The sequence below is a fragment of the Phaethon aethereus genome (genome assembly GCF_964289735.1).
Source record: "Phaethon aethereus genome assembly, chromosome: 5".
NCBI lineage: Eukaryota > Metazoa > Chordata > Aves > Phaethontiformes > Phaethontidae > Phaethon > Phaethon aethereus.
In genome coordinates this window covers 59,655,164-59,678,464 of record NC_138579.1, presented here as the reverse complement: position 1 = coordinate 59,678,464, position 23,301 = coordinate 59,655,164, and the positions used below count along the sequence as shown (strand labels likewise).

The following is a 23,301-nucleotide window of genomic DNA, read 5'->3' as shown; positions in this document are numbered from 1 at the left end:
GGGACCTTGCGGCACAGCCCCTCTTCTGTCAGCCTGTGCCCCCAGCCAGCCTCCTCTCCAAAGCCTACCCTTCCTCACCTGGAGGACAAAAACCTCATCTGCTGAAAATGGGACACCTCCACAGGGAGCAGCATGGTCTGACTGCGAGTGTGAAAGCTTCAAAGGTAATGAACTAAAACACCTAAGGCCCAGTCAATAGAAAATAGAAGATTATACTTAACGATGTTTCCGTTGTTGATCTCCTGTAGCTGGGCCACTGGTCCTCAATGTCCATGGGAAGAAGCCTCAGAAGCAGCTTTTTGGACACAGTTCCAGCTTCCGCAGCTGGGGTGCAGATGTTGCCGCTGCTGAAGGAAGGCTTGTGGTCAACAGCGGGGCTCGGAGGTCCTTTTCTGCTGCCTGCTGAAACAGAACACGTGTATCTCCAACAGGTAAATTCTTAGACAGATTCTCTATTGAGGCCCAAACCAAAAATACTGGGATGCCTTTTTCTCACTGGTGCTGTTCACACAACTGCTGCTCTCCAAGTCCTTGTGATTTTGGGACATCGGAAACACCATGGGGATGCTAGTGTCCCATACTCACTTTTGCTAGTTGTTCTTCCTTTCATTAACCTCTTCTGCCTGAAAATACCCATTTCTTTGCGGAGAGCTGCCATGCCGGGTGACACAGCTGTCCCCAACTGCTCTCACTGGTACCCTGCGGGGATTGAACCAGCAGCATGCGCGCAGGCAACTGCCTGTGCCACCAGCATTGCACCAGCGTAAGAGCATTTTGAATTTATTTGGCCAATGTAACTCTGTACTCACACACACTCCTCATGCCTGCGCAGTGAAATGGTTTTGCTTGGCGCTCCATCACTTGGAGATGTGTGGGTCACTACCCTCCTTTTCTAAGGCCTACACAGAAACATTTCCATTTAAATATCACATTCCTATGTATTTCTCACACTTTCAATGGCCCGAAAGCTTATGACAGTTTTTGTTTTCAGGACAAGCAGTGGCGAGCCACAAGAAAAAATTTTTTGAGATTGTGGAAACGTACTGAAAACTAGTTCGGAAAACTGAAAGTAGCCAAGATCACCTATGAAAATAGGACTGGTAGCTGTATCTCTGTAAATGCTGCCATCAAGCCAAGTGCTGTAAACATGCTTGGTGTGCAATAATTTAGAATCACAATAATGTCCCATTAAAAATACTAATTTTTAAAACTGAAATGCACTGTATAGCAAATACTAACTGAAGCATTTGAGTTTTGTAACAGTGTAAATGTTCTAAATGTAAGAGTAGGCTATTAAAAAAATACCTCATCTCTTTCTCAATTAATAGCCCACAGAGGAAGAATGCAAAGCAATTCCTAGTAAGTGACTGAAAACAATCCAGCCACTAGCTGTGGCTTGCCTCAGTCATATATGAAGTTTCCTTTTCTTTAAAAAAGATTGAAGAATTTAAGCTTTCAATAAATCCCTCCCCCTGAAATGTCAAATCTTTAGTTTCCTTCTCAAACTCAACCTAAGTATAACTGGCGCTGCATTGCTTTCTGGAGTCTACAGACATGGGTATTTGGTGAGGGTAAGTGGCAAACTGAAATTCAGACACCCCATTGTATAGACTTCAACTAATGAATTGCTAATCACTGTAACAGTTTAAGTGGGACAAAATCAAATGGAACAATTCGCAGTTTGCACAGAGAAGGAAGGATTTCTGAAGAGAAGACAAAGATATTAGAGCAAAGGAAAAATGGAACAGAGAAAGAAATAAACAGACATTACACAATTTAAAAGAAAGTTTATTTCCAAACTGAGAGCAAATAAGAAAGGGAAATACCGAATAAATATGTAACTATAACAAAATGTATAATTGCTATATAAAGGCCTGTATTCATAGGCTCTACATTATGTGCCATTCTGAATTTGCATCAGTTGTTCTTTTGCTGTAGTTTGACTGGACCATGAACAGTTGTGTGGCAACTCTGCTGTCCTGTCCCCCATGACAACCACTACAACTAGCATTAGGAGGCCTATAAATATCCTAACTAAGAAGCATTGCATAGCTAATTCCCTCAGTCAGAGAGTGCATTAGCAATGAACATCATCACAGGAGGAAGAGAGGTGAGCAGGGAGGAGCTCTGCAGGCTTCCACTGCACCATACTCTACAAGGCAAATTCATCCCAAATTCTCTGAAGCTGATTAAATTGCACCTTTGAGCCTCTGTAGATCTTGCAAACTAAAGCCCTGATCCTCCAAATAGATGTAACAGCATGTAATCTGATGTCCAAGCAGTGCCTGACTGATATTCCTACAAATTTGAGTGGTTTAAGGGTTTTCAGGACACATTTGCAAAATTGGCTTCTGGTTTTCTTTAATACTTGCTTTTAAATTAAAAAATAAGTATATCAGTTGGGTGCACTGAAGATTTTGCTACCAGAAATACTTATCTGGGGCAGCACATGCTCACTGACAAACAGCATCTTTTAACTAGTTTTCAAGCTCAAGGGAAACCGTTGTTCCCTCTTCTGTGGGTAGCAGAGGAACACAAATAACGATGAATGGGAAAGAAATGGAACAATGGCCAATTTGTCTAGCTGTCAGAGGAAGCTGACACAGAAGTGGGTACACTGCCGTCTTGTCAGGATTTCCTGTACTTACAAGTTCATCTGCAGTCCCCCAAAACTGCTTTGATCAAATTGGAAGAGTTCTGCCAAAAACTAGATGAAATCCATTCTACATCAGCCAGCATAATTGTGAAACGATGATGAGTTGATCTTACTATGCGAAGGGCAAATGGAGTGAAAAAGCAGAAGAGGAGGGAGGTTGAGTTGCTTATATGAAAACCAAAAGCACTACAGCTCCCTATGCCAAGGCTGCTACTGGAGAACCGAGAGCAGGGACAGATCTGCACTATTCCCAGCTTTTCTTCTTGTGTTCCAGCAGGTACATGAGGATCAGTGTGCTTGTCACCGGTGCCAGTGATGGTGTTCCAGTGTTCACGCAAGACTTGACATATACAGGGCTAACAGGTCTCAGTGGTAGTGTGCCAACAGGGAGATGTTGTCTCCCAGCCACTGACAGCTTAAAGGTGAACAGTTTAAAGATTATTTTATCTGGGGTTGTGCTGCTAACAACTGCTGTTAGCTGGCAAACTCTTTTTCTTCATTACAAGGTCCAGAGTTGAATTGGTTCTCCATCGAAGGTGGCCTTTGTGTCCAAAGACATGCCTGTAGTTGATGGTGCCAGTCCTTTTACTCTTTTTAGCCTATAGTCTGCATGCAGATAGAGCACTTCTCAAGGATATATTCACCCAGAAAGTGTACATAATAGGAGCAAGAGAACAAGGTGGAGAATAGAATGGGGAATTTGACAGCACATAGGATGCATCCCAAAGTAGAGAGCAGCCTCTGGGCCCAAAATCTGGGAATTTAAAGGAAGATCTGAAGATACTCAGAAGTTATAATGTACAAGGTACATGAAAAAAAGCCCAGGTTTTGCCACACAGTCATGTACAATTCATATGTCTCTTGTGACTATGAGAGCACACACTCTTAACAGTTTTTAGTGACTCCCTTTCTGCCTGTATGTCTGCCTATTAACATTTGAAATCTCTCCTTACAAAGAAAATGGCAAAAGAATCTGTTCCCAAGAGTTGTATTCAGATCAGAAATTTCCTCCAAAACATCCGAAAAGTTGGAGACAGAATGATTGCCATGACTGAAACAGGTACAATTAGAATGCCCCATTCCTGTGCTGAAGTGAAGTTAAAACGATCAGAATAGAACAGAAGTCAAGATTTTGTATCTGCAATTAAAAACCTTAAAATGTCTAACGCACAGGAACTAAATAGTCACTACTAATTTACCAGTATTGCTAACTTTCTTCCTTTTTCTCCTTTAGGGAATATGCAAAACCATAAAAGAGGTACTCAACGTTTTTTCAATTTTACTACTATTAATTTCAGTAATCTCTTATGCATATCATTTAAGATAAGACATTTTGCAAACACTTTTAGAGATGCAGATAAAAAGATAAAAGCCTACTAAGAGTTTCAAGAAGTGCAGCCACCACCTTCTCAATAACACCATCCTCAGGAACCTACATACATTCAAAAATCTGTCTCTCATTGCCTTAAATATATCTGTTTAAAAACAAAAAGCAGCTAATCTTGTCTATCTTACAAACCATTCTTGTACTTTTGATTTTTCAGTCATTGCAACTTATATTCAAATCTGAATTAGCTCTACACCAGAGCAAAAATCCCACTGGAGGTGTAGCTTTGTAACATTGTCATTTCTCCAGGAGCTTTTTACAGCCATGTGGTAGCTTCTGCTATGCCAGCGGACGTGCCAGGTGTTAGGAAGTCAGCCTCCTTTCCTTGTCTTGCCTCACTAAGATACCTGCTCAGAAAACTCTCAGCCAAATACTACAGAACCAAGAAGTAACATGATGGAGAATCTAAAACTCCCCAGAAAAAGTAGTAAAATATGGCAGCCAGTCAGCCTAAAGGCTGGTGAGGGATTTAAACAAAGGAAAGGCTAAAATGCTGGGGTTTTGACAGTAACATAAGACAGTTTATTGTAGAAAAAATGCCACACAATCACTTGTGCCCTGAAAGTGTACATGTTTTGCCATTCCTTTGAGTAAAATGCTTCCAATAATCTAAACCAAATAAAAATAATCCAAATAAAATCTCTTACTGCTTCAGAACCTGAGACAGGTGGGATTTAAGGCGGTCACATTTCCACTAGTGATAAATATACAGGTTATGTAGGACAAAATTTTTGCTTGTTGATATAAGCTTGTATGTTTATTGGGATAATTAAAGTCTGCTTTGAATATAATTCTCAGTTGAAAAAGTCTGGTATCACATTCCTGATAGGGTTAGGTGTCAACCACTTACTGCTAATGGTGATGGTCTAATTAGATTGTTAGATTTTCCTTTGGCCAAGTGAACTTTACTGGCAGAATAAAAAAATGGCATCAAAGGAATGTTAAACTGCTGGCAACACCCAAACTACATTTTAAAATACACATAACACAAGGAGGAAAAATTCTTGTTTCTATGCCTTATTTGGAGTGTAGTTTACTAAGTACTTTTGGGAGATCTGGTGTTCAAATATATACTGCTTTGCAAAAAAAAAAAAAAAAAAAAAAGGAGTACCTCACTATCAACAACCAGCTGGAGTTTCAATTTATGCATCTGCAAAGACAAGGCATGTGTTAATTCTATCTTTTTCAAGACAAAAATGATGCAGACTGAATAAACATATTTTTCAAGTTCCAAACAACTGTAAAGTAATAGCTGAACAGGACACGAGTTGCCCTTCATTTCCGGTCTCTTAATGCCTTACAGTTTAAGAAAATCAGTTCGCTTCCCACCCAACTATTAGTGAAATTTCATCTGTGCTATATTTGAAAACTACATAGAAAATTTTACAGAACATTTAATTGTTTTAATTCAATGACAAACTAAGAGTGACTGGAATACGTTTGCAGTTTGTTTACTGCACCTTGGTAAGTAGAAGCTACGGTCAACCTAAAGTGTGCAGTCTGACTAACCTCAACAGCTGTAGTGCTGAAGTTGCCAGATTCAGAAACACTCTTGATCACATCCTGACTCCATACCATCTTTTCCTGGTGGCTAAATACCGGTTAGATAGCTTTCTGTCCCTGGGGGAGGCTCCTTGACTCTGCACTGGGAAGTACACAGCATGCAATGATTTTTCCGTATTCTAGTACAGCACAATCATCACAGAAACCAGAGCATCCAGTCATACAAATTATTCCCGGCAGTATTTGAGGGGTTATGAGGGTTAGGAACTAGAGTAAAGTTTAGGAAGAACTGCCGTCCAAGCTCAGATATTTTGTTTATCTGGTCTATCAGCTCTGTCCTTCTCTTGTGTGCTAAGCAGGCACCACATGCCTTTTCTCCCACACTGTGCCTGAGTATCTCCCGTATCGGTCAGCTGATCGGTTTCTGAGATTAATTATACCATCAGGGATTATGGCTGTTTACAACTTTGTTGTCAGGCTTCAGGATTTACTCTTCTAAAAACACACTTTTCCAGCATCAGCCTATTCATGTGTGCTTTGGCATTAGCTCTTCAGGGTAAAAACTGTCCTATTGTTATGCGTAATGTGTCTGGCACAATAGGTCATCAGCCTGGAGCACCGAAAATAATTGTCTCTCTCTTTTTTACTATCAGGAAAGGGATTGAACTACAGTAAAGCAAAGCCCACAGTGGTGAAAAACTGTTGAAACATTTAAAACGGAAAAGTTGACTGCAAAGTCTAGAGAGGTTTTGGTTTTATTCCTTTACGGGAGGAGTTCATGTAGGCCTGGAATTCAAACCTGAAAGAAAAATTGTGACTGGGAATGCTGGAAGTGTGAGCCGGTTTATAAAAGGAAGTGAAATACTGAGTTGCTTTACTTCATAGGATTCCTCTTTTACAAATTATTTCCTTCTAGTGTGCCAAAGCATTCCCTTTGAAACAGAACTTTCAAAGAGAGGAATAAAATCTATGGAGAAAGTACAGAGATTTCTACTGCCAAATGCCCAGTCCTTTCTGTCATATTCTTTGTTTCGTCCTCCTGAAATCCTTTTCACCAATATTCCTATCTTACCCAATTTCATCCTGTCTAATCTCCACTACAGGTCCTTCCAACACCAACATGCAGCATCAGCTTACCAAAACAGCTCCTTCCACTCCGATCTGAATGGAAACAGAGTGGAAAATCACACAGGTCTCTCCACTCGGACACAAGTCTATTATGAATACAGGCCTCACAGCTAAGACTCATATAAACACCTCAGCTCCTCTTTAAACACTAAGCAGTCTTAAGTCAGCTTGGCTTATTTATTCAGTGAGTATGTTTTCCTTCATAGGGGTAGCTAGCACAACATGGAATCACAACCTTTGACTGGGGAGTTTTGCAAGAATAACTGGTAAGATATCAGTAAGAGAAGAATTTTAAAAATACTGCAGCTTTGCCTGACTGAGCTAGTTCTGAATGCCTTGCAGCAAACAAACTACTATGAAAGAGGAAAGAATACTCACATTTGTACAGTGGTCAGAAAATGTCCTGAGAAATGAGAAGAACTGAAGTTATTTCTTTGCTAAGTCAAAGCCACCACTCCAGTCACTGTTTCCAAAACTATTAGCAATGAAATTTAAGAAAAAAAAACCTTGAACATTCAGGTCAAATGATAAATCTTTAATTTCTAAAAGGTCATAAGTACTAAGAAACTCCTTGCATAGTACATTTATCTCCATGGGATATCAAGAATTACAACACTTCAGGAAAACTGGCACCTAAGTGAGCAAGCAGCCTCAATCCTGTACAAAAGTTACAGACAACCTCAATGTTTCCAAGTTTTACTTTGTAATGGATCCAGAGAACAGTCTTTGCTTTGTCCACATCTATCCCACAGTACTGTATTCTTTCACTGCACTTTTCAGTTGGTCACCTGTACAAAAAACAAAAGGCTGCAACCCACACTGATACAGAAATTCACAATAAATTAGCTTCATTCTATTCAAACTTGGCTTTTTCAAGGTCAAATACCTCCAGGTATGTAGCTATGGACTTTATTCTTTCTGTAAAATTTGTACCTCACAATACTTATGATTACTTGATTAACATTTCATCCAGAGGGTTTTTAATCCTTCCCTTGAGAAGGTAAAAGGTAAGGCTTCAGTTTCAGAAGTGCTCTTGACACTCATCTAAAGCAAGCACTGAATCTTACATGAAGCCAAAAAATTTTAACTTGCTTACCAAGCTTACTAAGACGACAAATGAGTAAAGACAGTTCTTCATATAAAACCCCCTTAAAGTTACATTTTACTGTATGTGTTAGACATATCTACAGTGGATTTTTTTTTCCTTTACAGAATGATAGGTGGAGAGGAGCATTGTACTTACATCATCATTAATTAATCCCTTTTTCTGGTAAAAGTGTAACTTGTGCCCTGATTTTCAAAAGCACTGATTATCAGCATATCCTAGGTACTGAATGGTAGCAGCAGGCACTCAGAACTGTTGAAAATAGACTGTTAGTACTTGTATTTATGCCACAAATGCACCATTTGAAAATATTCCTCTTGAAAACAGGTAGTTTACTTTTTAGTCAAAATCAGTTGAATAATTACTATTTTAATCATTCTCGTAGTGTTTAAAATAACTATTAACATTAATTACTTACTACACTACGGTGGATTATGATCAAAATTAATATGTCAAAAAATTAAGTTTATCATAAATAAACTTTGGAAAAATTTGTACAAGGCCATAAATAAATAATTTGAACTTCAGTCTCATTAAAAAGTAAAACAGTACGTCACACAACAATACCATCCTATCTAGACAATACAATCTTGCTATATTTTATTGCATAATAATTTGAGAGTAACATCTTAAGTAAAATATGTAAAGAAACAAAATCATTAGATTTACTTCCTTTAATATTGAACAACCAAAGTTTCTTCTTTGTACATAATCCAATTTAAAGATAATATAATTAGGACTTCCAGCATTAATAGTCTGTATTTACAATGAATGAGATGGGGTGGATAATCTAAAGAGTATTCAAATCTGTGTGAAACAAATCAAAATACGAAGATTTACAGTAGGCTCAAAATCCAAGACTCTTCCATTTATGGAAAGCAATTTAAAAGGCTTTGTCATCTTTATTACTTGTAAGGGTTCCCGAAATAATGATTTTTAATAGTATTTTAAACATCTGAAATCTTCAGTAATGCCTTCATTATTTGTACATGACATTAAAAATTCATTCCAATACTTCTATTTAATTTTTCACTTGCTTGTAGACTGGTCTGAAATCTGATGAAAGGATAACAAGGAAATTTACCATATAATCCTAATTCCATACTCCTGAATATACAACGGTTGGAAGTAGATTATGTCAGTCCATTCCAAGGGTTATGTACACAAAACTTACAAAATGTTCTTCGCTCTTGCATAAAAAGTGTACACAGTATCAATGAGCGGGGAACTTCAAAGTTTTTATGGATTGCTGCTGGCATGGACCTTTGTTGATTGAAAATAAAATACCTTTCACTCTATTGTTCTGGTAGCAGTTTTAGAAGTTAATCATCAATTCCTGGTGTTTCACCCTGTTGTATTCTGGAGGCTATTCTAATGGCTTCTTCCAGAGACTGTTGTTCTCCAAGCTGAAACAAATGCATTTAAACATAAATGAATCCAAAATCTTACATATGGATATATGTGTAAAAAACATTAAATATGAAACCAATGATCTAGCTATGGATCAATACTTTAGCACAAATAAGTGTGATCAGTATTGTCACACCTCTTCTGGGTAACATATACTAGCAGCTATCTAATCAACCTGACAATTACGATAGCTTCCGACAGCAGATTAAACTCAGTTTCTATGTATCTACCGAATAAATTTTCTTCAAAGAACTGCTGCATGGTAAACACATTTCATGACACACAAAATAGATGATATTTCAGTTTAGCAGCTATAACAAAGCTAAGATAAGGCTTTCAAAAGTCATGGTGGCTGTTTAATTACATTTTAACACTGGTAAAGCAAACAAACATCTTCATTTTTCTTAATTCTCTTGCAGAAAGCTTGCTCTTTGGAACACCATATGACATAAATATTTATAGAAAGTGTATAATTATTGCAGAATCCTGACTGTATAAAAAAGCAGTCATGATGACACTGTTCGATGTGTCTCCAAGAGGAAATAACCTTGTAGTTGTAACTACAAGGCCGTCAATGTATCTGGCACTGTCAGAAGCCACATCAACCAACCCTGAATAAAGACAACTGGACACAATTTTGGGAAAGAATCCATGGAGTTTTATAATATGTACACTATACATGTACATCCAGTGATGGAAACACTGAAGACAACCTCACCTTAACAAAAATGTAAAGCTTGCCATTGCCTATTGGCTCAGGAGAAAGACCTATTAAAGTGTGAAAAGTAAAATTGAAGTACTTGACAGATGGATCGACCTAATGGGACAGTTCTAAATATCGCTTGTAACTTGTTTTTACAGTCACTGGATACCACATTCTGGAGCCACTCAAATCCAGAAGAGCTCTGTTACCACCTCCTTATGACTTCAATCTGGCCATCAGGCTCCTGGCTTTATCAGTATTTAGAAACCAAGTGGATTAATTTGTTAGTATCAAAGTACAAAAGAGAAACAATCAAGAACTCAGGAATAATCAGTGCTATTTTAATTTTGAATTCTCTCTCTTCTTCTATTTGTATTGTATATTTTAAGATTAATAAATATAAAGATACTTCACTAAAAGCTTCACTGCTGGTAACAAGAGAGGGGCATGTGCAGAGAGTGCCTTTGTTTTCCTTTCATTCAAAGGACACAACGCTGAGGGTGCAAGTTACTTTTTTTTTTTCCTCTCATGCAAACAATTGGCTTCTGATACACTTTCTCTCACATGCAGTTTTGATTACTGCCAACTTAGCTCAAGAGAGGAGTTAAGAATTAAGAGCTTCTTGACTTTCATTGGTCTTCAATCAGCAACTGACTGCTATTTTCCATTTAACAAAGGGGAGAATACCAATCTCTCATTTCTGCTTGAAGATATTAACACAATGCTTTTCAGTCTCAGCTCTTAAGAGAGTACCATGCATACATACACTTAGACTGCAGCATTAATCCTGAGACTCAAATGCTCAAAGGTTTTGATCTCATATTTGTTTCAGCAAATATGAACAGTTTGAGGGAACCAGACTTAAGTTGCTGTTACTTCCACATGCAAAGTATATTTTACACCCTGGAAATGAAATTTGTGAATGCATTTTCTGCACTTCTTTTTCCATTTGAAGCTATTTCCAAGAACTTTCCAAGAACACATTGACTTACACTGCTTCATACTGATTTGTTTGGAAACTTTTTTGAGCATCTCCTCTCTGAATAATCACACTGATGTTCTTTTATATTGCTATTTGTCAGAGCTAAGGCCAACCAAGCAAACCATACTCAAGACAGTGGCATATACTCAACTCCCTTTGAAATTCAAAAGGTGTATCACATCCATGAACATTATCCTACTCCTAATTATATGGTGTTTCAGGATGTATGGTTCCTGTGCTTCTCCATGTTCTCTAGAAAAAAATGTGTCTGTGGTGATACCCCAACAACGATAGGATCAAACCCAAAGTGCTGAGTCCCAATTCCACAGTAAATTTGAATACAAAAGTAGCTTCATTACATTCCCACTGGACTACTTATTTATGCATGAAGTTAAGCACAGAATCAAGAGGGCTATGAGGTGGACCAAAAGTATTAGGGACTTTGCAGGACTAATACTACTATGCAACCTAAAATTTAAACCAATTCAACTCCTTTTATTTCACTTTGAGTTTAAAATTGGCTTTTGTCATTGAAGTGGCAATTTCCCCAAGATCCTTCAGTCATTTATCTAACCCTTGAGTGCAATGTCATTTAAGGAGATGAATTAAAACACTAAATCTTCCAGATTTAAAATTTCCAAAAGCTTCGATTAACCTACCATCGTATCATATTTAACAAAAATAAAATATACACATAGTTAATTTAATGTTTGAGTAAGGTAGCATACTGGCCATGGTTTGCACAACAAGTTTGATTCAACCTTCCAGTCAAGCCAAGCTTCCCTCTGAATAAACTATTCATGAAAACACTTGTCTAGGTTTTGTTTTCAGTTACTTTCTAGATAAAAGCTTAATTTGTGTTTGGTTCCCATTAAAACTCTTTCATACCTACAAATTACTCTTCCATTACAGTGTTTTTACAATGTGAGGAACTATGTACAGAGATTGCTGCTTATACTGTGCTGGTTTGACACATAAACAGAAGGTTACTACTTCCAGAGATTTCTGATTATTAATCCTTCTATATAACTGTTTACACTTTTTTAACATTAGCATTTCAAGGTTCAAATAACGTAAATTCAGTAATTTTACCTGTATAAGTTCACAGAAATTTACTCTGAGTTTGGTTTTACATGTATCAGCTCTGTATGTAATGCTGAAGGATGACTGAAAGTGCTTTTCCACTGGAAAGCTGTGACTCCATAAACAATTCAGTTGACCTGAAGTTTGGCCCTCGCATAACCTCTCCCTTTTCTGGAAGTTCTACATGTAGATTTGGAAAACCAGGTACTTCTAATTCCTCTTCCTTACCCTATATATCATTTAAGATATGCGATCATATGGTTATGGACTATTTTTTCAGGGCTTATTCAAATAATTTTCTTACATGACTAGGAGTTTCTAGCTCTAGAAGTAAGAAACACTCCACAGAACATTTATAACCATCTTACCTGAACTGCAATTTGTGTTCCATTGGATGTAGCCAACAATGTAACAGGTCTAGTTTCTGTAGTCACTAAATGGTGCCCATGTTGCTGATGTCCCATTTCTGATGAGGCACTATGAAATGCTGCTAAGTCTTGAGCCACAATAGCAACCTTCAAGACCAAAGGAAAAAAAAATCAACTGGATGACAGATCTGTTACTGTTACTGACCTCATACAATGGTTATCTTCAAAGTAAAATTCAAAGCTGTGATTAATCATGAGCATAATTTTACTGTCCATAAGATACATTTTTTAAGAAAGGTTGTCATCACTGTGTTCTCAAAGTTATCTAATTAGCTCTCAAAATACAAATATCCTCAGCACTGCACAGAAGTTCAGTAAATGTGCCTATAAACCTGTGACTATTTATACATACAGAGCACGGTGATGAAGAAGTATCTTCATTTTCATGTGGCGCATTTTTAGAACAGCAGAATGCATTTTAATTATATTTCTACTAAAAAAATTAGCTATTGTATTTGTATATTAAAAACAAACCCACAAATATATAGTTACACAAATGTTTCCTATCTGCCAAATAAATTACAGTCCCATAATATTAAGTGATAAAGTTATAGTTCATACTGGATTCTATTCTTAGCTCTGCCTATGTGACTTTGGGGAAAAACACTTAGCATTTCCAGGTCTTATTTTATATACACTTAAATGAATTACCGGACTGGTACCTCAGAATTTTTTCTTGGTGCCCAATTATTTTTAAAAGATTCTGTCATATGTTGACATAGAACACTGGAGCAGAACACACCATACTCTTATGAGGGGAATGCTATGGCCAGGTGTTGAAAACTGCTTTACTTGGATTTATCTATGTGAATGACAGAACTGTGATGGCTTAGGTGCCTATTTTATGTCATCTTATAAAGGAACATTACAACATGTATGCAGGATAATATCTTACCTGCTGTCCTTCTGTGCCTTCTGCAGTAACCATTGCTACGGAATGTGTGCCTGCAGAAGAGATGACTGCGTCGTGGGCAGGGACTGTGATGGTGGTGCCATCTTGTGTTACCATAGTGATAGTATTGCCAATGGCCTGCATATCTGCCTGGGATATGTTGACCTGAAACACAAAATAATTCCTGAAGTAAAAAATGAAGCGCCGCTCAAGTCGTACCTGAGTCTTAGCTGTTGGCAACAGAACATATGTTTTTAAGTAAGGTTTGAGGGGAAAAAAAAAAAGATTACATGCATTTTAAGTGTAACAGCATTCATCAAACAAATTCTTGCTAGTTGGTTCAGCAGGAATACAAAAAGGCAACTTGTTCATAATAGCGGGGGAAAAAAATATTTTAAGCCATGATCACAAGTAACATACTGGCCAAAAGATCTAGTAGCCGTTATTCCATTTCCTGACCAGCATGCTCCTGCATTCCTCGAGAATCACTGTCAAGCTTTGGCTAAGTCACTGTCTTGGACAGAGGCCTCATCGCATTCATCTTACTGACTGGGATCTAATATTCCATGACCTTTCAGACACACTTAGCTGCTTGCAGAAATAAAATTACAGCTCTCAGTAATAAGAAAAAGGATGCATACTTGGCCCCAGAGTCTATAACTCCACGTTAATCAGATCAGATCATAATCCCAAATAACTGCATGACAGATTATCTATGCACATGTCTTACACAATGGACAATGTGACTCAAGGTAGTACCACCTGACATACTTTTATCTTAATGGAAATACTAAAGAGGCCTATGAGGGCTTAAAATTTAAACCACAAATAAACAATTAATAAAAAATTAATGATATAAATTACTGATGCCTCCAGTATAAATGCATTAGGGCATTAGTTATGTGATTTGATGTCTGATTTACAAGGTAATAAAACATCCCAGGACTAAAGTCAAGCTGAAAGGTAATTTAAGTAAATGTGAGAACTCTGTATCAAGGCTTCTGCAGGCCTTCATTTTAGATGGTAAAAATGCCAGTTACTTAGTATTGCTGCAATGTTCAGAGCTGGCAATATAACAGCCCCCTTTAATATTTCATTTCCAATTTGAATTTAGAAGATCTCTTTCACATGCTACTGGCATTTCAGCTACCTTTCCAGCTGAGATATAAACTTTTCCCCATATGCCTTTGATATATTGCCACAGCTAAACAAAAGAGTTGTGTTGAAATCCCCTACCTATGATATTTCATATGAAATCCATAAAAAAAATATATTCAGGGGAATCCTTAAAAAAAAAAATCCATAGGAATTTTCAAGTGGAGGTAGTAAGCATTCCTTATCCTCTTGTTTATGCTCGAAATGGTAAGAACTGCACGCTACCAAACAGCTTGTAAAGCAGGCAGCTGGACTAAAGAGATTTCCCACACCCCCAAAGTGCGTGCAGACAAGACAACAGTGAAGATGACCATCAAATATTAATAATCAGGGAATTCTGAGAAACCTCAGAATGAAAAACCACTTTAAGAGTGACAAAGATAACAAGGATAGCCAAAAATTTTAACTTTGTATTAATACAGTTTCAGATATCAGAATATGTGGTTTAATTTAGGTATTCCACAGGAGGCCCAACCCTAAACATATCCTGAGCCAGCTCCAAATAAGCTGCTTTCCTCAAGAAACCCACGTATGTATTTAGCAAGAATCCTAACTGATTTTAGAAAGCACACGGAGTATCTGCAAACACCTGTCTCAATTCTCAGTGCATTTTTGTCAGCTCTTGAACACCGTGGTTACTTACATGTTGGGTTCCATCCTGGGATATTAGTGCTACTTGTTGACCTAATCCTGACTGAGTAACTGTAGCAACCTGTGCAGAAATTACATCTTCTCCCTCTACACCTGTCACATAGGTTATCTGGGAGCCTTTGAGAACATCTTCACCTTGACCTATTTGATACAAAGAAGGCAAGAGGATAGTTTACATACTCAAAATTTTGCTGCCAGGAAAGCAAATGGCAAGAATTAAGTGCCAGCCTGGTTTGAAAGTTTTACACACTCCAATGGAAAAAATTTAGTGGAAAGATGAGAAAAATAAAAGGAGGAAAGACACCAAAATCAAGTCACAAAGTCTGTTGTTTTGGGAACACAGGGTATAATCTTTTAGCAATGAGTTTTAACACACATAAACACTACACATAAAATCTACATTTAGTTTATAAGCAAGTATTAAAATGGTGACAAACATTTCTAATTCAGTCATTAAATGTTAACCTCTCCATACAAGGGGTTCCATGCAAACACAACTGGCAGCTTTTTAAAAGTTACTGATTAACAGACATATAAAAGAACATAGTGATGCCTTTGTGTGAAGATTTAAGTAAGTTCATTATCTTAATAAATGTTTAACCTCAGCAAATGAATCTTATCATTCCCTTAAAAGGAATTAGACTATAGCAAATCTGCTTGAGGCATTCAGTGCAGTTTCCCAAATACGTGTAGTAAAACAACTTTTCTGACCAAAACAATTTGTTTATGTATTTCCTATCTTCAGTCACATCTAAAAAACACAATTTGACAAATTATATTTGTCCTATCACAGTACCTCCTTCAGTCTGATCTTTTATAGTCATAGGATTCAATACTCATGATACCATGAAAAACATATTCTAAGGACTACTGCAGCACATGAGCTTATTTTCATCTTTGCCTCTAGGACAGTTTACAGAAACTGCTATCAACGGCAGCAAAGCCAGCACTGTATCAGGGTGCTGCAAAAAAAGATCTTCCTTTTCTCAAGGCCGTGCCTTTACTCCTGCACAAAAGACTGTCACCAACCATGGTGTTACACATACCTTTAGAAAAATCTCTAAGAAAAATCCAGTGCGTTGCAAACAAACATTTTATATTCTCTCAGGCCCCCTCCCACATTCATGTTTATAGCTGGTTTGCTGGGACTGCCACTCAGATTTCCCTCTTATCTCCAGGACTGCTATAAATGAGTTTACAATCTGCTCAGTTGCGCTCTCAGTTTCTGTTTACAAGTTGCCCACTACACTAAAAAGTCCTACAAAGAAGTTAAATAACTTTATTAAATACTTCAGATCTTTATCTATGCTTTCATCTCCCTAGTTATAAGAAAACAGCAAAATATTATCCAGCCCATTTTTTTTTTTACAACAAGAGATTCAAAGACTGAAACTCTAACCTGGAGGTGGCTCAAAAAAAGCCTCTTGTTCTTCTTCAATGGGCTCTGTGTCATTGTGTGCCGTCCGCTTGTGCATAGCAAGTGTAGAAATCTGCTTGTATGTTTTCCCACAGTGATTACAGTTATATGGTTTGGAATGAGTATGTACAACATGATGTTTGTATAAACTGGAATACTCTGTAAAACGTTTATCACAACCAGGAACTGTACAGACATAGGGCTTCTCCCCTGTATGGAAAAACAAAAGAGATAAAGAGAACTTTATTGAGGATGCACAGAAAAACTTGTCAACAAATGATATTAGTGACATCTTCGTTACCAACCATACTTCAATGTCAAAGGCAACAGTGAAGCTCAAGCTCAAAAAATTTATCAATGCAGCCTCCCACTGTCTTTTTTTAAAAACTACTGCCAGTAAACATTTGGGCCTTTTTTTCTCCCTATCATTCCATCTAAAACATCCTTCTGATGAAGACAGAACAATAGAGGCTGAAACCTGTGATGTCAATTTGGCACTGTATTGAGAATTTTGTTCTTTTATTACTGGAAACCTCACTTCTCCTCAATAATCAGGTACATTGATACATTAATATGATTTCACTTACTTTTGAGTCTTTAAGCTCTGAAGAAATTTATAGGAAGTGTATGTTTAAAAAATTACAGTTTCATATAAAACCAGCTTTCATTTAAAATCAATGAAATAAACGCCCAAATTACATTATAAACTAAAAGGATAATCTGAGATACAAAACATACCTCTATGAAACTTGACAGTGCTTCTATAAAAATAGATGAGGCTAGCACGCCGATACGGCTACCGCTGGCTTTTACATTTTAGAACTTTTGAATTTGTGCCGATTATTTCTGCTGCCTAACCCTGACAATCACGTTAGGTAAGTATTTTTACCTCCAGTCTATAAAAAGAAGGTTTTGACCACTGCTCCAACAGCAAGGAAAATACAGCTGGGATGAAAGGGTGACTCACAATGGTGAGCCAAAGCGAAGCTCAGGCTAGTGCTTTACTATTATTTATTTAAGAAACAGCTCACAAAAGAGTCAAGTCCCAGAACCGTATTAAGGATCTAGCCTCATGTCCACTGAAGACAAGGTTTTGCATTCGTTTTAAAGAACTCTATTCAAACCAAACTCATTTGGCCTTGACAGCAAGGCGGGAAACTTGACTGCTTAATTATATCCTCAGCTGAGGGGAGACGAGGCCCAAACAAAAGTCCCATGCCAGGTCTTATAAACGTGACTATAGCCGATTACAATGCACCAAAACAGTGTTCACAAGGAGAATGACACAGCCTCTCCAAGCAGATTCCACTTCAAAATACAAAACAACACTCATATACCTGTGTGTATTCTCACATGATTCTTATAATTAGTTGCACTGGCAAAAGCTCTCCCACATCCTGGCTCTGTACAGTAATAAGGCCTTTCGCCTGTATGTGTCCTGATGTGAACCTTTCTAATATTAGATGTTGTGAACGACCTGCCACATCCTTCAAATGGGCACTTAAAGGGCCTTTCACCTGAAAAAAAAGAAAAAGTACACATGCAAAAGTTATAAAAGAACAAAAATCCTGAGTTACACTTGGACTGAATGTAGGAATCTAGCGCTACCTAATTCTCTCTTTGAGACCCTCAGTCAGAAATACCATGAACATGCACTGTGGAGTGTTCTACTGTTTACCCAAAGCCGGCAAAATTCAGGAAAATCATACAATCTGTAAGCTAGATTATGAAGAATTTAATTAGTACTTTATGGTGTATAAAACAGACTCAATTGCTTGGATTAGCTTCCACATTGTCCATATTCTAACATGTATTTAACACCCTCCCCCAATTCATACATACATTATCCAAAACAAGTATATCATCCCATGTGTACATTTGTAAATTATAATACATAAAATGAAAAAAATACCTTCATGATTGAGCATATAACCAAGATACAAATGGATTAGTAAAACTTATTATAGAAAGTACTTAACCTTACATGAGAAGAAACAACTTTTTAAACACAGACAGTCCTGAAACTCAAGTTTCAAACACCAAAACAAAAGCAATCACGAATACAGGTTCTTTTTAAAACAAGTCTATTAGTGTAATATAAATTTAAGCACAATCACTTACATCATTGCACCAAACCGTTTCACCATGAGCATTACATAAGGCCAAGCCCTGTCTAATACCCCAATACCCCGACCCTTCAGATCTATCAAAGCACACAGAGGGGGAGCATGAAGGAGGTGAACTCTGAAGAAGTGCGAGCCACCTGAGATGCTGTCCCGTTGTAATTTCACACTTCCTAGAGCTAAGTACATTCCGCTGACTGTACTGCTTACCAAAGAGAAGAATCTGAGAGCAAAAGAGGGCAGATTACCACTACAGATACAACATTAAGTACTTAGAGACAGAAATAAAAAACAAAGTCCTGATATTAATACCATGAAACTCCAAAGTAGTTAGCTCCTTGGCAGAGGAAACTATAATTCACTCCTTAGGGCAGCTGTTTCGGGAAGGTTTTTCAGCTTCCTGCCAAGGCAGTGTGCGTGTGTATTAAACATACACGCCTCAGTGTTGTGTTACCATGGCTCCTCTAATCCTTGCTTCAGCACAGGACCTCAAATCATGCCTGAAAACAGGGTTGCAGAGTCAACCCCGCCCAACAACAGACCCTGCATTAGAAACCAAAACAGATTGCTCTTAAAGAATGCCTGCAAGAATGTCATCCGACCGGTTGGGGAAGCCAGCCTTTTGAGTTTCTAATGTACTTGTTAGAAAAGCGACCTGTTTCCAGGTAACTGAGATTTCTAGCACTAGAAATGCAAAGCAAGTCAGAAGCCTTCATGCTCTACCCCCCAGCAGCTACGAAGCACCATCCACACCAGCTTTTCTGATACCAGAATAGTATGTCTAGGGAAGTCATGGAGGAATCAGAGGCAAGCATTTGATGGCAACAGAAAGTGAGACTGGACTGACACTGAAAGAGAGGGAAAAATCATTTTGGCTAAAACAGGCAGAACCCTGCTCTACATGATAAAGGAACAAAAAGGTTTCAGAACCATGGGAGAGAGTGGGCAGAGCCCAGACTTGTCTCCATCGGGCGCACTGTTGCAGCTTGCACAGGGTAGGAGCATCCACTACTCCATGCATCTGCACAAAGGACTTGGTGCAGTTTTCTTCGCATTCTTTGGCTTCCTGCAACTACTCATAAATCTAAAAAAAAGACACCCCTGAGCTCTGGTCCCTGGTCTGGCAGGAATCTGTGTTTGTATTATTAATATTGTTCAAATTGTTACCCTTATTTATTTATTTATTTATTTATTTATTATGTGGTTACATAGGGCTGGCTCAAGTCTTTTGTCTCAACTTCTAAATTAGATTAAAGCAATTAATTACCATACAACATCTATGGGCATAAAGAAGCAAAGAAAACAGTCTACAGCTAATCCAGTTGTCCATACTACAGAAATCTTTCAGTTCATAGTTTGTACTTGCTGTACTATGTAACATCAAACAGTTCTCTTCTAGAACTGAAAACAGATGACACTTTCATGTCTTCATCCCGATGACCAGCGTAACATTAAGATAGCACTAAACCCAACAGTCTGTCTTTGAATACGTAAATCCAGGAAAGCAGAATTATCTCAATGTAATCTTGAGTTTTTACAATTGTTATTGCATGCTTTTATTGCCCCCCATTGTTCTTTTTAACCTGAGACACACTTTTTTTTTTTTTTTTCTTTTTTACACTCTAAGATTCAAAAAGCTTAGTGGAAAAACTTGTCAGTGTTCTAGCGGACAGGTAAGTATACTTAATGGAATAGGCTAGTGATAATTATTTTTCCTACGTTTAAGGATTTTTTTCTTTTTTTTGGAGATCTCAGGAACAAAGGAGACACTGTGCAAATTTGTTTACACGTGTGTGCATCCATAGAGGCTTGTGGAATGCAGTGTATGCCGTCTAGAATTTATTTGTGTTTTGGCTTTCAAATTAATCTTTTTTTAGATAAAATGTAAGATCTTATTTTTTATGCTTTTGAAAGTTTTAATAACAGTTGGTTTTCTATGTTCATTTTTTTACTGCAAGAAGGGAAATCAGGATAACAAGAAGCTCATAACTATCAAACTTTGTGAAGCTGGCATGCAAGTTATCTTAAAGCACCAAAACTTAAGAATGCTGATGCCATTTCTGAAAGGTGAGTGATATTATTGAAGAGAAGTTCTTTGTTCTATTAGCTGCAAATTAAATGGTAAAGGGATCAAGTGACTCAGTGACAATGTAAGTGATGCACTGCTAAAAGTTAATGCATTTGCAATAGCAGTATAAATGCTTATGCGCTTTTTCCAAGAAAAGCATGCTGGATTTGCAGTAAGTGCTTACCATGCTGAATGCTGTTGAGCTCATTGGGCTTCAGAAAAAAAATATACAAAGGCTGATTTCATAACTATAAAGTCACAGAATGACGAAAGAGAAAAAAAAAAAATCCATCTAAGTGAGTTAAAAACAACAACAACAAAGTGATAACAGTACCTGTGTGGGTTCGGATATGTTTCTGCAGGTCTCCTGAAGTCTTGAATGATTTGGTGCAATTTTCTTCTGTGCAACGGTAAGGCTTTTCACCAGTGTGTGTTCGGACATGACTTTTTAATCCATACCCTGAAGATCAGAAAGGATGTTATAATAGTATAAGCACAAAATTAGGATACTCATAAACCATAATCATCAAAAAGTGAGCTTGCCATTCCAATCAGGAAGCTCCCTGATGAGTAAAATTTGTTCTTTCACTCTTCACAAGCTCTTCATTCTACCATACAGAGCAGCAGAACTCTAGATACAGTTTAGAAATTCTTTCATCCTTCATTTATGCTTCTCCTTCCCTTCAAAAGGATAAACTGAAATGATTATAATGTGGACAGATATTTATTCTGTCTTCTGAGGAAGCTGTATGCTCTGTATTCCATGTACTTTTTATCTCTTACCACTGCTGTCGTCAAAATGACATTTAATTATCTACTCATACAAAAATCAGTACCATTAATGAAGTCAGCAGTAAAAGCTCTACTGCTACCCAGGCTCTAAACGCTAATTATTTTAAACTATATTATTAACCTCATTGCATATATAGGTGCCAACTGATAGCAGTCATGGACATTCATTCCCTTTAAGATTACTGTTAGGAACTCACCATCATCAAAAACTCTACCAGTCGAAAGTGAGCTTTGGATCAGGCTCTCTGTAAATTATTTCGCAATGAGCATTTTACCAAGATTTTCCTTGCTGCGCTTGCCTGAAAAGATCATGACTAAAGAACCCTGAAACAGCCATTTTAGAAAATGAACTTGAACTGTACTTGTGTCCACAAGTGATGTATATATTTCTACAAAATAAAGCATAAGCCTGCAAGAAGATGGCACCTGTTTTACTTTCAATATGTTCTCCCTAAAATAGCTGAAATTCCTATTCTTGATGTTTTTAGAAACACAAAGCATGTCTACCAAGCTGAGCATTAATTAATTCTTTCATCTAAAATAAACTCAATTTCATGATCCAACCCAGAAGAGTTCTTAATATTTAAACTGACAGCATTAAGTACTTAAAATGAACTTTACTGAAGGCAAGGATTGCTGAACTACAGTGGTATAATGGCTCTGACCAAAAATATGGTATTAATAGACAAACAGCTGTTTATAGCTAAACATCAGTCTGTTGCAAGGGAAGCGAATATTTTATTATTTAGTTTTGAAATCCTTTACAAACACTATGCAATTAAACTTAGGTGCAACCCTTTCAGTGAGTTGACACACCTGAGGGACAGGATGCCGTCCAGAGGGATCTGGACAAGCTCAAGGAAGTGTTCAATAAGAAACACTTAAAACAGCATCTTCTATCAAAGTTCTTTTCAAGTTTGGAACAGAAGATCAGGTATTTACTTCTAGCCACCAGGTTCAGCTTCTTATTATCACCTCATTTAACTTATACTATTAGTTTCATGTTAAGAAAGGCCTATTCTTCAACATAAAATCTGACTGTAGCATGACAGGTGAAGAGTAAGGCAAAGTGTCAAGTGTTTCACCTCATTCCTCCTTCAGTAAGTAAGAGTTAATTCCTCTGTCCCTTCTCTATGCTATGCTAGCTGAAATGATGACTTTTTCTTTTTGCAGTTCTCCCAACCAAGTTCTTTACTTAGCAGTTTAAAAAAGGCAATATTAAAAACTTACTTTATACAGAGACAAACACTAACAAGCAGGAGGAGCTAGTCTACAAAAGATTACCTGTTGCAAAGGCCTTGCCACATCCAGGATGTTCACATTGATACGGTCTGTCTCCCGTGTGTGACCTTTCATGCACCTGTCAAGACATCAAATACACTGACTTAATGAAATGTTGTATCTGATTACTTCAACACAGAAAAAGTTAATTCTCAAAGACAACATATTTTGTTTCTCTTCCTAAGATTCACATTCAACTGTCTTCTTTTTAGATCAGTGATTTAAAAACCAATGAAATATGGTGACAATGTTTTCCCTAAAACTAAAGATGTCTCTTTCCAAGGTCTAACCTGATCCTTTCAGTCAGTTTTGCAAAAAACATTTCTGTAAATACACGGAGTTGCCATCATGCAACTACATTAAGGACAGTGGGCAAACATGCCTCAGAGCCCACTCTCTATCTGATTTTTTGACTCCACTGAAACCTCTACAGCAAGGACACCATTTTAACATATGATCCATAGAGTCAATTACTCACTGACTCCAGAGTGTTTTGTCAGAGAGGAGGCCGCACTGCAAGGAGTTTACCTCATCGGC

At 37.5% G+C, this 23,301-nt stretch overlaps 1 protein-coding gene across 3 annotated transcripts in view; it reads right to left on the bottom strand.

Moving 5' to 3' along the window:
- Positions 1-9,101: 9,101 nt before the first annotated feature.
- ZNF143 (zinc finger protein 143) overlaps positions 9,102-23,301 on the bottom strand; it is a gene marked incomplete at its 3' end in the record, with an annotated part of 28,738 nt that continues 14,538 nt past the window's right edge. For all 3 annotated transcript variants that reach the window (XM_082000926.1, XM_082000927.1, XM_082000928.1), the window contains 8 exons: positions 22,768-22,843; positions 21,026-21,151; positions 17,838-18,017; positions 16,483-16,710; positions 15,076-15,224; positions 13,281-13,442; positions 12,326-12,472; positions 9,102-9,185 (listed from right to left, as the gene is read on the bottom strand). In XM_082000926.1, the coding sequence (XP_081857052.1) occupies positions 9,102-9,185; positions 12,326-12,472; positions 13,281-13,442; positions 15,076-15,224; positions 16,483-16,710; positions 17,838-18,017; positions 21,026-21,151; positions 22,768-22,843 (1,152 nt within the window). The remainder of the gene's footprint in view (positions 9,186-12,325; positions 12,473-13,280; positions 13,443-15,075; positions 15,225-16,482; positions 16,711-17,837; positions 18,018-21,025; positions 21,152-22,767; positions 22,844-23,301) is intronic.